The sequence below is a fragment of the Parus major genome, chromosome 9 (genome assembly GCF_001522545.3).
Source record: "Parus major isolate Abel chromosome 9, Parus_major1.1, whole genome shotgun sequence".
Classification (NCBI taxonomy): Eukaryota; Metazoa; Chordata; class Aves; order Passeriformes; family Paridae; genus Parus; species Parus major.
In genome coordinates this window covers 23,235,327-23,246,545 of record NC_031778.1, presented here as the reverse complement: position 1 = coordinate 23,246,545, position 11,219 = coordinate 23,235,327, and the positions used below count along the sequence as shown (strand labels likewise).

General features: G+C 50.3%; 1 protein-coding gene across 2 annotated transcripts in view; it reads right to left on the bottom strand.

Moving 5' to 3' along the window:
• SPTSSB (serine palmitoyltransferase small subunit B) overlaps positions 1-4,438 on the bottom strand; it is a 10,688-nt gene extending 6,250 nt beyond the window's left edge. Inside the window, exon 1 of one of the 2 annotated variants that reach the window (XM_015637014.3) lies at positions 3,884-4,438. In XM_015637014.3, the coding sequence (XP_015492500.1) occupies positions 3,884-4,092 (209 nt within the window). In that variant the 5' untranslated portion in view covers positions 4,093-4,438. Of the gene's footprint in view, positions 1-3,297; positions 3,594-3,883 lie in introns of those variants that run through there. The other variant, XM_015637015.3, reaches the window with a different exon arrangement.
• Positions 4,439-11,219: the final 6,781 nt, after the last annotated feature.

Sequence of the window (11,219 nt, the reverse complement as noted above, 5' to 3'; positions counted from 1 at the left end):
CATCCCAGCATTTCCTGGGAACACACCTCAGCCTGCTCCAGGGAATCTTTTACATCCCAGCATTTCCTGGGAACACACCTCAGCCTGATCCAGGGAATCTTTTACATCCCAGCATTTCCTGGGAGCACACCTCAGCCCGTTCCTCTGCGCATCCCCACGGCTCTGATCCCGCACTCAGCGTGTCCATGGAGCAGCAGCTCAGCCTGGAGAGCTCCTTCCCCTCCTGGCAAGCAGAGCCCTCAGGTTCCTGCAGCACTCCCACATGGATCTTTAAATTTAACCTCCAGTTTGTTCTCCCAGGGAGGAAATTCCAGATGGAATGGGAGGGAGAAGAGCAGCAACAATCCCAGCACAGCTCCTGCTGCAGACAAGAATGCTCCTCAAAAACCACCTTGTCTTGCAGATTTTAATAAATAACCACTCCTGGAATTCTGGAGTGCACAGCAGAGTGAAGCAATCCTGCACCTTTAGCCATCCATTCCAGAGCTCCAGGAAATGTAAATCCCTTCCCTATGTCCCGGGCTGAGGTTCTGAGCTGGGGAGATCGTGGTGCTCTGCATGACTCAGCCATTCTGCATGGGGGTGAAAACGCTTTGGCTGAGCCTCTGGGGTTTGCTGGGATAAAAAATCTTCCAGGAAGGACTAAGGCAGAAAGAGCATTGGTGTTTCCAGCCCTGCTTCTGTTTTACCTGGCTCAGGAGAATTAATTCCAGCATCTTCCTAATCTTTAACCCCAGCTTCCTTCCCTCTGGCCCCAGTGGGAGCACACAGGTGCTATTTTGGTTCTTTCAGGTGTTGCATAATGCACACAAGGCCCAGGACCTTTCCCTGTGCAGGAAGACTTCCTTTTACCTCTGGAACCTCAAACCCCTCCTCGAGTGGCAGTGCCACACCTGCACAAAGTCTGACCCGACTTCCTCATCTCCAGCTGAACCCTGATCCGTGTGTGTGCTCCTCCTGCAGCGATTCCGGGCTCCCAACCCGGGGTTTGGTGCTGGAATTCAGCTGCATCTCTGCCTGGAGCACGAGGATTCCTGTCAGCCTGCCTCGCCAGCTGCATGGGACAACAGCCAGAGGCTGCTGGGTTTTCTCCTTCAGCTCAGCTCAGTACACAGATGGAGTTTACCATGACCTACAACCGTGTGGAAAAGTCCTTTCGAATGAGACCCACACGTTTGTGACCCTCAGGAAAGCAGAGCTTGATCTGCAGCACCCACAGGGATCTCATTTGGAGAGAGGTTTCTCACCATTCAGTACCAGCACAGCAACTGAAAGCAGCTGAACTTGGCACTGATTTCATGCCTCAGCTGCCCCCAGCAAAGCCACAGCTCTAAAGAACTCAGCTGCCCCCAACTTTGCAACCTGGCTGATTTATCAGTGCCCAATCCCATCCTTAGGCACAGGGAAAGGAGAAGATGCAGCTCCTCTGTTAGAACATTCCTGGAGCAGCTCTGTCCCATTTTCTTCCAAGGCCAAATTAATTTTTCAACAATTTCCCTGTTCTTCCCTCCCTTGAAGTTTCCTCAGTTGTTTCCTTACATAACCAGCTCCTCCCTGCAGTTTGGGAACAGATCCCTTCCTTTCCAGCTTTCCTGGGCTGAGCGTGCTTTGGGCTCTGGGTCCTCCCCCTGTGCCAGGATTTGTACCTTGGAGCAGCTCTGCCAGAGAAAATGGGGAAAATGCAATTTCCCAGGGAAAGGGAAAGCTTTCCCTCTGTTTTGAGTGTAAACATAATTTAGGAATTTGGGTTTGAGCAGAACTATTCCCAACCAAAACCTCAAGTTTGGGACCAGAGAGCATCACCAGCTTTAAACTGCAAACACTTAAAAATGAAGAGTTTTCAAAGAACTGTTCTAGGAATATCTCAGGGGGGTTTTGGATTTGCTCCTGGTGACAAACCTCAGCTCCTTGTGAGATTTGGGACATCATCTACATCCTTTGAAGGCTTTCAAGTTCAGGAGGTTGTATAAACACATCAACCTATCAACAAAATAACCGAGATGTCTGGGCTCTAAAATAAGATTTACATTCTGTTGTAGCCCCTGTTTTATTCAGACATCTTTGCTTTGCTCTGAGTCATTTCTGAGGCAGCTGAAAGCAACAGCTTGGGTTGTGTGCAACGTGAGGAGGTGAATATTGTCACAGCTATGACAGGTATCAGTGGAAAATGGGTCCAAGTTCTTGTGCAAGTGCATCTCCCCTGAGATCTCATCAAAGGCAGCAGAGTTGCACCACTCCAGTCACTGCTCCGAGAGGGGAAAAGCAAAACTGGAGTGAGATTCTTGCAACAGATAAGAAATTAAAAAGGAGATGCACTCTTTTCACAGATTTAACCCCATCTGTGCAGCAGGGAACAGGTTCCTTTGCAGGCCACTTTCCCCAAACAGGTTTGGACACACAAAGCTGTTGACATCCATAAAACAAATGGAAAGCTCCATAAAATGTGGCTTGGCAGGACCCAGAGCAGAGCCCTGGCTGCCTCTGAGCCAGCTGGAGCTGTGTGTCCTGCAGCACCCGTGCTGGATGATTTTTGGGCACAGAGGGGTGGGACATTGCCGTGGGACCAAGGCAGCATTTCAGCATCTCCCTTTCCACTGGAATAACCTCCATGCTCCATGCACAGCTCCCCTGCTTCTCTCCAATAAACCTGCACCAGAAATCACTCCAAGCACTCATGGAATTGCTCCCAAGACACAGTTATTTGTACCACACTCGTGATGTTCGTGAGAGAAACAAAACCAAGCACCCCAATTCCCTAAAGCATTAAAATCCACATTAAAATCCCCTCAAAATGCCTTGTGCTTGCTAAGCAGAGCTGAAGCACTTATTGCAGGGATTCTCCTCCATATTATCCAAGGTTTTTCCAACAGGGAAGGCAGGACTTGCACCTGCTTCCCACTGAAGGCAGCCACCAGTGACTCTAAGAAAGCCAAAGAAGAGAAATCCTCCAGCGATGAGCGTTCCCAGCACACGGTGTGAGCAGCACCTTCCCTCCTCCATCACCCCCCACCTATCACAGCCTTTCATTCCTGCCTGTTTGCCTCGATTTTAGGGAATCCCTAAGGCAAACCATCACCTGGCAAACCAGACCGCAGGGCTGCAGCAACAAGTCCCGGCATGGCTTGGAAGGGACCCCAAAGCTCATCTCATGCCATCCCTTGGAGGGGACACCTCGAAGCCCTCGCTGGAGGCTGCAGGTGCGGCTGGAACGCCAGCAGCTCCCGTGAGGAAGGCACAGCCCAGCAACCCCCGCAGGTTCTGCCAGCCCCGCTCCCGGGCCTTCCCCCCGCTCCTTACCGAGCCGCCGGGGACTCGCCGTGGCAGCGGCCGCGCTCGCCAAGGTCACCGGTCCCTGCCCGGGGGATGCTCCGGGATGCGACGCCCTTGGGCGAACCGAGCGGGGAAAGAGCGCCGGCACCGGGAGCACCGGGATGCGGGAATGCCGTGATACGGGAACACCGGGCTGCGGGCACACCGGGCTGCAGAAACACCGGGCTGCAGGAACACCGGGATGCGGGAACACCGGGCTGCAGGAACACCGGGCTGCAGAAACACCGGGCTGCAGGATCACCGGGCTGCAGGATCACCGGGATGCGGGATCACCGGGCTGCGGGATCACCGGGCTGCGGGATCACCGGGCTGCAGGATCACCGGGCTGCGGGATCACCGGGCTGCAGGATCACCGGGCTGCGGGAACACCGGGCTGCGGGATCACCGGGCTGCAGGATCACCGGGCTGCGGGATCACCGGGATGCGGCGGCTCACCGCGGCCCCGCGCCTCCCTCACCTCCGCTCCGCGCACCGCAGCTCCCCAGCCCGGCTCTGCCCGCGCTTAAATCCCCACCTTTCCCCCTCCCTGTTTCCCTCCTCCCCCGTTCCTCACCTCCCGCCCGCTCGCTCCTGTGGCCGCGGCCCCGGGCCGGTCCCTCCGCCCCGCCCGCTGCCGCAGCCGCTGCGCCGGGAGCGGGGGAGGAGGAGCGGCGGAGCCGGGCTCGGGGAAACCCGTGGGATGGAGCTGGCTGGCACCTCCGGGACGCCAGCTGTTTCCCTGGAGCTCCGTGTCTCCCTGGCTTTTCCCGGCGCTGGCGTCATGCGCTCGGCGGCCGCGCTGCGGGATGCGGGATGCGCCAGAGCTGCCCCGCACACAGCGGCTTCTTATGGCACCCCCCTATCGCGACAGACCCTTCACATCTCACCCCTCCATCGCCACAGAGAACCTTCACATCGCACCCCTCCATCGCCACAGAGACCCTGCAGCGTGCTTGTCCTGCCAAGGGTGCCGGCAGGTGCCTGCGAGCATCCCGGCTCCAAGGGAATGAGTGCGAAGGAGCTGGAGCCTCAGCGCCGTGTTCCAGCGGCAGGAGAGGGGATTTGGGATGGTTTCACATTTATCAGGTACCCCCAGGTGTCAGGTGAGACGGTTCCAGAAAGGAGAGATAGGGATGGACAGGTATTTTCAAGATTTAACCTGAAATCCCGTGGAATACAACACGACCCTGCCGATCACGAGGCTCAGGCTTCTGCAGTCTATTCTGTCCCAGAGATAAAAGAAGCTTCATTTAGTGTCCTTCTCGCCACCAAACATCTACTTTAAAACATAACTTTGCAGTTTAAGTGAGAAATAAAAGTGTCAGGAACGCTTTTTTCCCTATTTTCCCAGCAGGATTCCAGGCACGATCTCCCTCACCAAAGTGTCGCTGTTCTGGCACCCACCGGTGCCTTCCCACCACCAAGGAATGCAAAGCGTTTCGAAGGCCAGATGTAAGAGCTGGTGTTGAAGCTGCTCTTTTCCTGTCTGAAGACATTTTAACGATGCTTTAAAGCTGCTCTTTAAAGCACTTGAACAAACAGAGCTGCGCAGGTGGCAAAGGGGCCATCGGGATGTGGCGCTTTCATTCCCAACCCAACAGTGCCTCTTCCTGCAGCTGCTGGTTTTATGGATGTTGACTGTGGAACTGATGCTTGCTTAGCCTGTGCTATTAAAATATTCCCGTGCAAAGGCTTTGTTCGAAATGGAAAATGTCCCTTTCAGGCCTGTCCTGGAGCTCTGAGATGTGTCTGGGCACGACTCGGGCTGGTGAAATCCCTGAGCAGGCAGAGCTTGAAATGGTCAGAGTGGTTTTGCCAGTGATCAGTGGGTGGGTGTCACCCAATCCCCTAAAAATCCTGGCAAAAGTATTTTGGGTGATCAGGGCACTTGCTCCACACAACAGTTTAATTTAGGGTATTTATTCCAGGGGCTGCTCTTTACAGAGAGGAGTTTACAAAGAGCTGTCCCACAGTGTCATTAGCACCCTGATGAGCTGTGATGGGCACAGAATCCCTGAATCTTGGAATTTAAGTTGGAAAGGATCTCCAAGATCACTGAGTCCAGGTGTTCCCAAAGCCACCACTAAACTCTGTCCCCAGATGCCACATCCCTGCAGCTTTTAAACCCCTCCAGGGATGGGGGCTCCACCAGGGCCTTGGGCAGCTGTGCCAGGGCTGGGCAGCCCTTTCCAGGAAGAAATTGTTCTCAAAATCCAAACTGAACCTCCCCTGGCCCAGCCTGAGGCTGTTCCCTCATCCCTGGGGGCAGAGCCTGACCCCACCTCGGCTGTCCCCTCCTGGCAGGGACTTGTGCAGAGCCAGAAATTCCCCCTGATCCCCCTTTTCTCCAGGCTGAGCCCCTTTCCCCGCTCCCTCTGGAATTCTCCAGCCCCTTCCCAGCTCCCTCTGGAATTCTCCAGCCCCATCCCAGCTCCCTCAGGAATCCTCCAGCCCCATCCCCGCTCCCTCAGGAATCCTCCAGCCCCATCCCAGCTCCCTCTGGAATTCTCCAGCCCCATCCCAGCTCCCTCAGCCCCTCCAGCCCCTCCAGCCCCTTCAGCCCCCAGGTGAACTCAGCAGCTGCTGTGGAGGAAGGTTCATTGTTGTATAAATGCCCCACATTTGCCTTTGACACACTCTGGTTTATCAAAAGGAGAAGGATTTGCCTCACAATGAATTTCAGATTTGCTGATAACCGAGTCTTGTTTGCCTTGAGACAAGACAGGGCTGCAAAGGCCCTGCCAGGCCCCGCTGGTGTTTCCAGAGGGAAGAACCTCCCGAGTAAACTGATGGAATTCAGGATTAACAGCTCTGTTTGGAGAAGTAGGACAGAGTTTAATCAAAAGGAGGCTGTGGTTTGATTTATCAGGCTCTGCTGCTGAGGGAGGCAAGGCTCTGCTTCCCCCCCGAGCCTCCTGCTGCTGCTGCTGCCTTCCCTGACTCAGGAGAAGCCTCTGCATCCCTTGCAAGGAATGAAAAGCAAATTAATGAAAAAGGAACAAAAAGTGAACAAAAAGCAAAAAAATAAGGAAATGAAAAATTAACTTTTGAGTTAACTTTTCTCTTAGAGCTGGGTTTGAAAAGGAGAAACTTCATGTGGTTAAATACATTTATTTATAAAACTCACCCTTGCATTTACCACCTGCAGGATGACCCTTCTGCACTGAGCAAAGGAGCCCCAAAACCTCCCAATGCCTTCAAATCAGGCCTATAAAATAAAAGATGAGGAACACAACTACATTTAATTGCCAACTTCCTCAGGGTTACCATCCTCCTGCTCCAGACCTGCTGGAACCTCGGCCTCCCCTAAAAACCCTGTGCTTGTCCTGGTGAAAACCAGGTCAAACTACCTGTATAAAGTAGATAAAAATATGGGACTTTGTTTCCTTATCTCCCCAGGGGCTGCTGATCTGCTCCCTTCCTGGTTTGGCCCCTGGGGATTTGTGTTAATTATTGCTGGGGATTCCAGCTTGGCTTTGGCTGCTGCAGGAAACATCCAGCTCAGCCCCTGGAGACAGGAATAAAATCCCTGCCCTGCCAGAAAGGCCAACATGGGAATATTGAACATAGAGCCTGGGAATATTTCCTGAGCCTCTGGGCTCTGTCACAGCCCTGCAGGAATATTCTACAACAGGCCAGGCTCTTCCCAGCCTGGATCACTGAATCCAATTTCATAGAATCCCAGAATTCCAGCATGGTTTGGGTTGGTTTGCCTGAGTTAAGGGACCTTAAAATCATCTCATTCCATCCCCACTGTCCCAGGCTGCTCCAAGCCCTGTCCAGCCTGGCCTTGGGCACTGCCAGGGGGCACCCACAGCTCCTCTGGGAATTCCTCCCCACCTTCACAGGCAGGAATTTATCCCTAAAATCTGATCTGAGCAGACATGAGGGTGTTCCTGCAATCCCAACAAAGCAAAAGCCCGAGCTCTTTTCATTTTCCAGCAGTGAGAGATCCATTTGTCTCCTTTCAGATCTTGTCTGGCTGATGAGGCCGTTTGGTAAATGGAAGGAAAGTTCCAGGGTAAGCAGGGAAATCTGGCAGAGTTTGCAGAATATTCTGGGCAGAGGTGATGCTCTGGCTAAACCTGAGATTATTGCGTTGCTAATTGTGTTCCCAACCAATTTGGTGATGCTGTTGGCAGCCGCCCTCTCCTGACAGAACTGCAGTTAAAGCTGACCCGACAAATTAGAGAACAACGCTTTTATCTAATGACAGGGCAGGCTGGAGAAAGCCCTGAGCACTGTGGGCTGTGGGTGAACACCCTGGGTGGGTGATTCTCCCACATTTATTATGTGTGTGCCACCACAGCTCTCGTTTTGGGGAGTGCAGTGGGGCAGGAGAGGCTCTGAGGGAAGATGCTGCCAGCAGTGACCGTGTCTGATCCTCCCTCGTGCTGTGATTTCCTTTGGAATTTTGTGCCAAAGAAGTTCCTTGATCCCTTCTGAGAAATTCTCTTTTATGGGAATCTGTTTATCTGTGGCATCCAGTGGATTTGGGATTATTTATCAGCAGTCTTGTCCTCAATATCAATAAATATCAACATCAACATCAATATCAATAAATATCAATAAAAATATTAATAAATACCAATATAAATATCAATAAAGATAAAGATAAATATAAAAATATAAATATAAATATAAATATAAATATAAATATAAATATATATAGATATAAAAAAATATAAATATAAATATAAATATAAATATAAATATAAATATAAATATAAATATAAATATAAATATAAATATAAATATAAATATAAATATAAATATAAATATAAATATCAGTATAAATATCAATATCAATATCAATATCTATATAAATATCAATATAAATATATATATAAATATCAATTAATGTTCTGGGTTAACTGGCCTGCACCCAGCTGGGGGAGGGGCTGGGTGGAATTCTGGGATCAGGAACAAGTAATTAGAAGGTAAAGGAATAATCAGAAGAAGGGCTGGGCAGGATCTCCAGTCCTGGGTGAGTCACATTTTCACATCTCCGCTTCCTGCTCTGTCCCTTGGCCAGTATGAAACAGCTACAGCCAGGGCTCTGCATCTCCCGGGATAACTGGGATAACTGGGATAACTGGGATAACTGGGATTTCTTCTTGACCTGGACATCCCAGCTTGTCTGTACTCCCACCCTCACTGGGATTTCAGGTGGGAATCCCCACCCCACTGCTGGGAATGCCTGGGTCTCTCCCATCACTGATTCCAAAGTGTTCCAGAGGAAAATGCAGTCGCTTGGAGAGGTCCAGGTTTCCCTCTGGAGAAGGCAGCTGAGTTTGGGATGCTCTGGGAGGAATCACCCATTGGACAGATCCCAGTTGCTGGAGATTTTCACCTGGAGAAGGCCCAGCTTTGAGATCAATCCTTCTCATTCTAATACCAGTTCTCCATGGGAAATTTTCTCAAAATGAGGAATTCTTCCCATATCAGGGTTATTTTTTTGGTTTCTTTCCCCCTGTATAGTCTACTGCACCCAGTGCAAAAAGGTCTGAGCAGTGCAGGTCTCTCAGAAATTGAATTTTGTGTTCCAAAAAATTCCATTTTGGGAAGTTATCCCGGGAAAATGTTTGGTTTAGGGCACTGTGCTTGTCCTGGATGGATCTGGATGGCTCGGGGTCTGTGAGGTCATTAATTCTTAGGGATGTTTGGACAGGGCAGTGATGTTTGAGCAGGAATTGGATTGGATGATGCCTGTGGGGCCATTCCAACCGGGATATTCCCTGATTTTTGTGCTTCAGCTGCAAACCTGTCACTGGCAGAGCTGTTGGGAGCTCCTGGAGCTCCCTCTTGTGCTGAGCCTCACCTGGAGCAGCAATTTCTGCGTTTCCCAAAAGCTCCTGTGTTTTCCTTCTCCATCCCACTCCTGCCCGGCCATCCCTGTTCCACCTGCCAGCCTGAAACCCCTTTTTGTTTGGTTTTGTCCCCCATTCCAGCACGAGGTGACATCTGGCACAGCTGTCACCGCAGCTGGAGGCTCTGGCACCTCCCTGGAGCCCGGGGAATCCTTCCCACCTCAGCACAGTTTGCTCTTTCTCCCTCTCCAAGGGAAAAATAAAGAGATGGAAATGAAAAAGAAGAGATGGAAATGAAAAAGAAGAGATGGAAATGAAAAAGAAGAGATGGAAATGAAAAAGAAGAGATGGAAATGAAGTCAGTCTGCTCCTGCCCTAATCCTGGTGGGATTCCTGGTGGGATTCCTGGTGGGATTCCTGGTGGGATTCCTGGTGGGATTCCTGGTGGGATGTCCTGTACAGAGCCAGCAGTTGGACTTTAATGATCTGTTCCAATTCAGGATATTTCACAATTTGAGTCAGGAGAGCTGAAAAATGCTATGTTTTTTTGCAATGATTTATAATTTATTACTGTTATGTATCCCCCTGTTTATTTTTTGAGCAGAGGAGGTGGGGAGTTTTAGACATCTCTTCCAAAGAAATCAGTGGGAATCTTCCCTCTGATTTTAATGTGGATCCAAACCCCTTGCAACCAGTTTGTATATCAAGCAAAATTAAAATTCTCACTCTCCTTTGCTTTTTAATTCCCTAAATACCATAAACCCCCAAATTCTTTGAGCCCAGCACACACAGACAGTTTTATTCCCAGATTTTTTGCTCCCTGCTGTGATTTGAAGGTGCTGCAGCACTCCCACCTGTGCTGGAACCCTGGATTTTATCACACAGCACAGATTTGCCAGAGCCAAGAAGAATTTGGGTGAAAGGAAACCAGAGCTTTCCATTTCCTTATTTCTGAGGAGAGTCACAACCCCTGCTGGGGTGAGATCACCTGCGAGGGGACTCTTCCTCTCCTGAATTCCATCCCCAAGCCCTTTAGCTCATAAAAAGCTGATTAATGCGGGGTGCTGAATGGATTTGCCAGGATTAAATGATGATTCCAGTGGTTTTGCTGGGGCTGGGGGAGGGAATGACAGCTCTGCCCAGCAGGAATGAGCTGCTCTCACCTTCCAGCCTAGAATTCCAGCCCCCCTCATTTCCCCTGAAATCTGGCACTGGGCACAAGGAGGGCAAAAAAAGCAAAGCCAAGGCTCTTGAGGACGGTTTTGTTTCCCAAACACACAAGGAAAAACAACATTTCCCAGGAAAAAAGGGTGTCCATGACACGCCAGGGCCGCCTCACAAAGGGAGACCCCGGTGCAAAAGGGGAGCCAGGTAATTCCATCCCTTTTCCCCTTTGGCTGGCTCCAGTTCCCAGAGGAGACAATGGATGAGTTTCTTAGCCCAGACCTCCCGACAAAAGAATTGGGATAACACCTGGGGGAATATGTTTTACATCCCAAAAAAGGCTTTAAAACCCAGCCCCAGTGTGGGAGCTGAGCCCAGAATGATTCCTGAGCTGTAATTCTGGTGTCTCCCAGAAATAACCGTGGGTTTCTGGTGCTTTGAATCTGCATTTCGGGACTCTCCGAGGGATCGGCTCCAGAGACTGGAATAGGCACCAGGGAGTTCTCAAATAACTCCCCAGATGGTTATTTTTGGGAAATAGAAGCTTTTGGATCTCCTAGGCAGTAAATTTAAAGGGTGATAAATCCTTTATGTGCTGCCATCCTGCAGATTTAGGGGATTTGGGTTGTGGGAGCTGCTGGCACAGACTGATGCAGGATTTCCCCATCTCATCTTCCCCCTGATATCTGAATTTTAGTGACACCAAATGTAACGAGACTGGATTTACAGGGAGATCATTTTATCCCTCTGAATCCAATGGAAATCCCTATAAATGCATTTTCTCTAGTCAAGCATTTAAAATCCTACATGAACCGTTGCTCTTTTTCAATGTAAATGAAATAATTTTTACCCCACACAGGATTTAAAGTTCTCATCACAAATGAATCCCCTCTACCCTCAAATTTAAGCTGAAAACAGAACAACTATAAAGAAAAA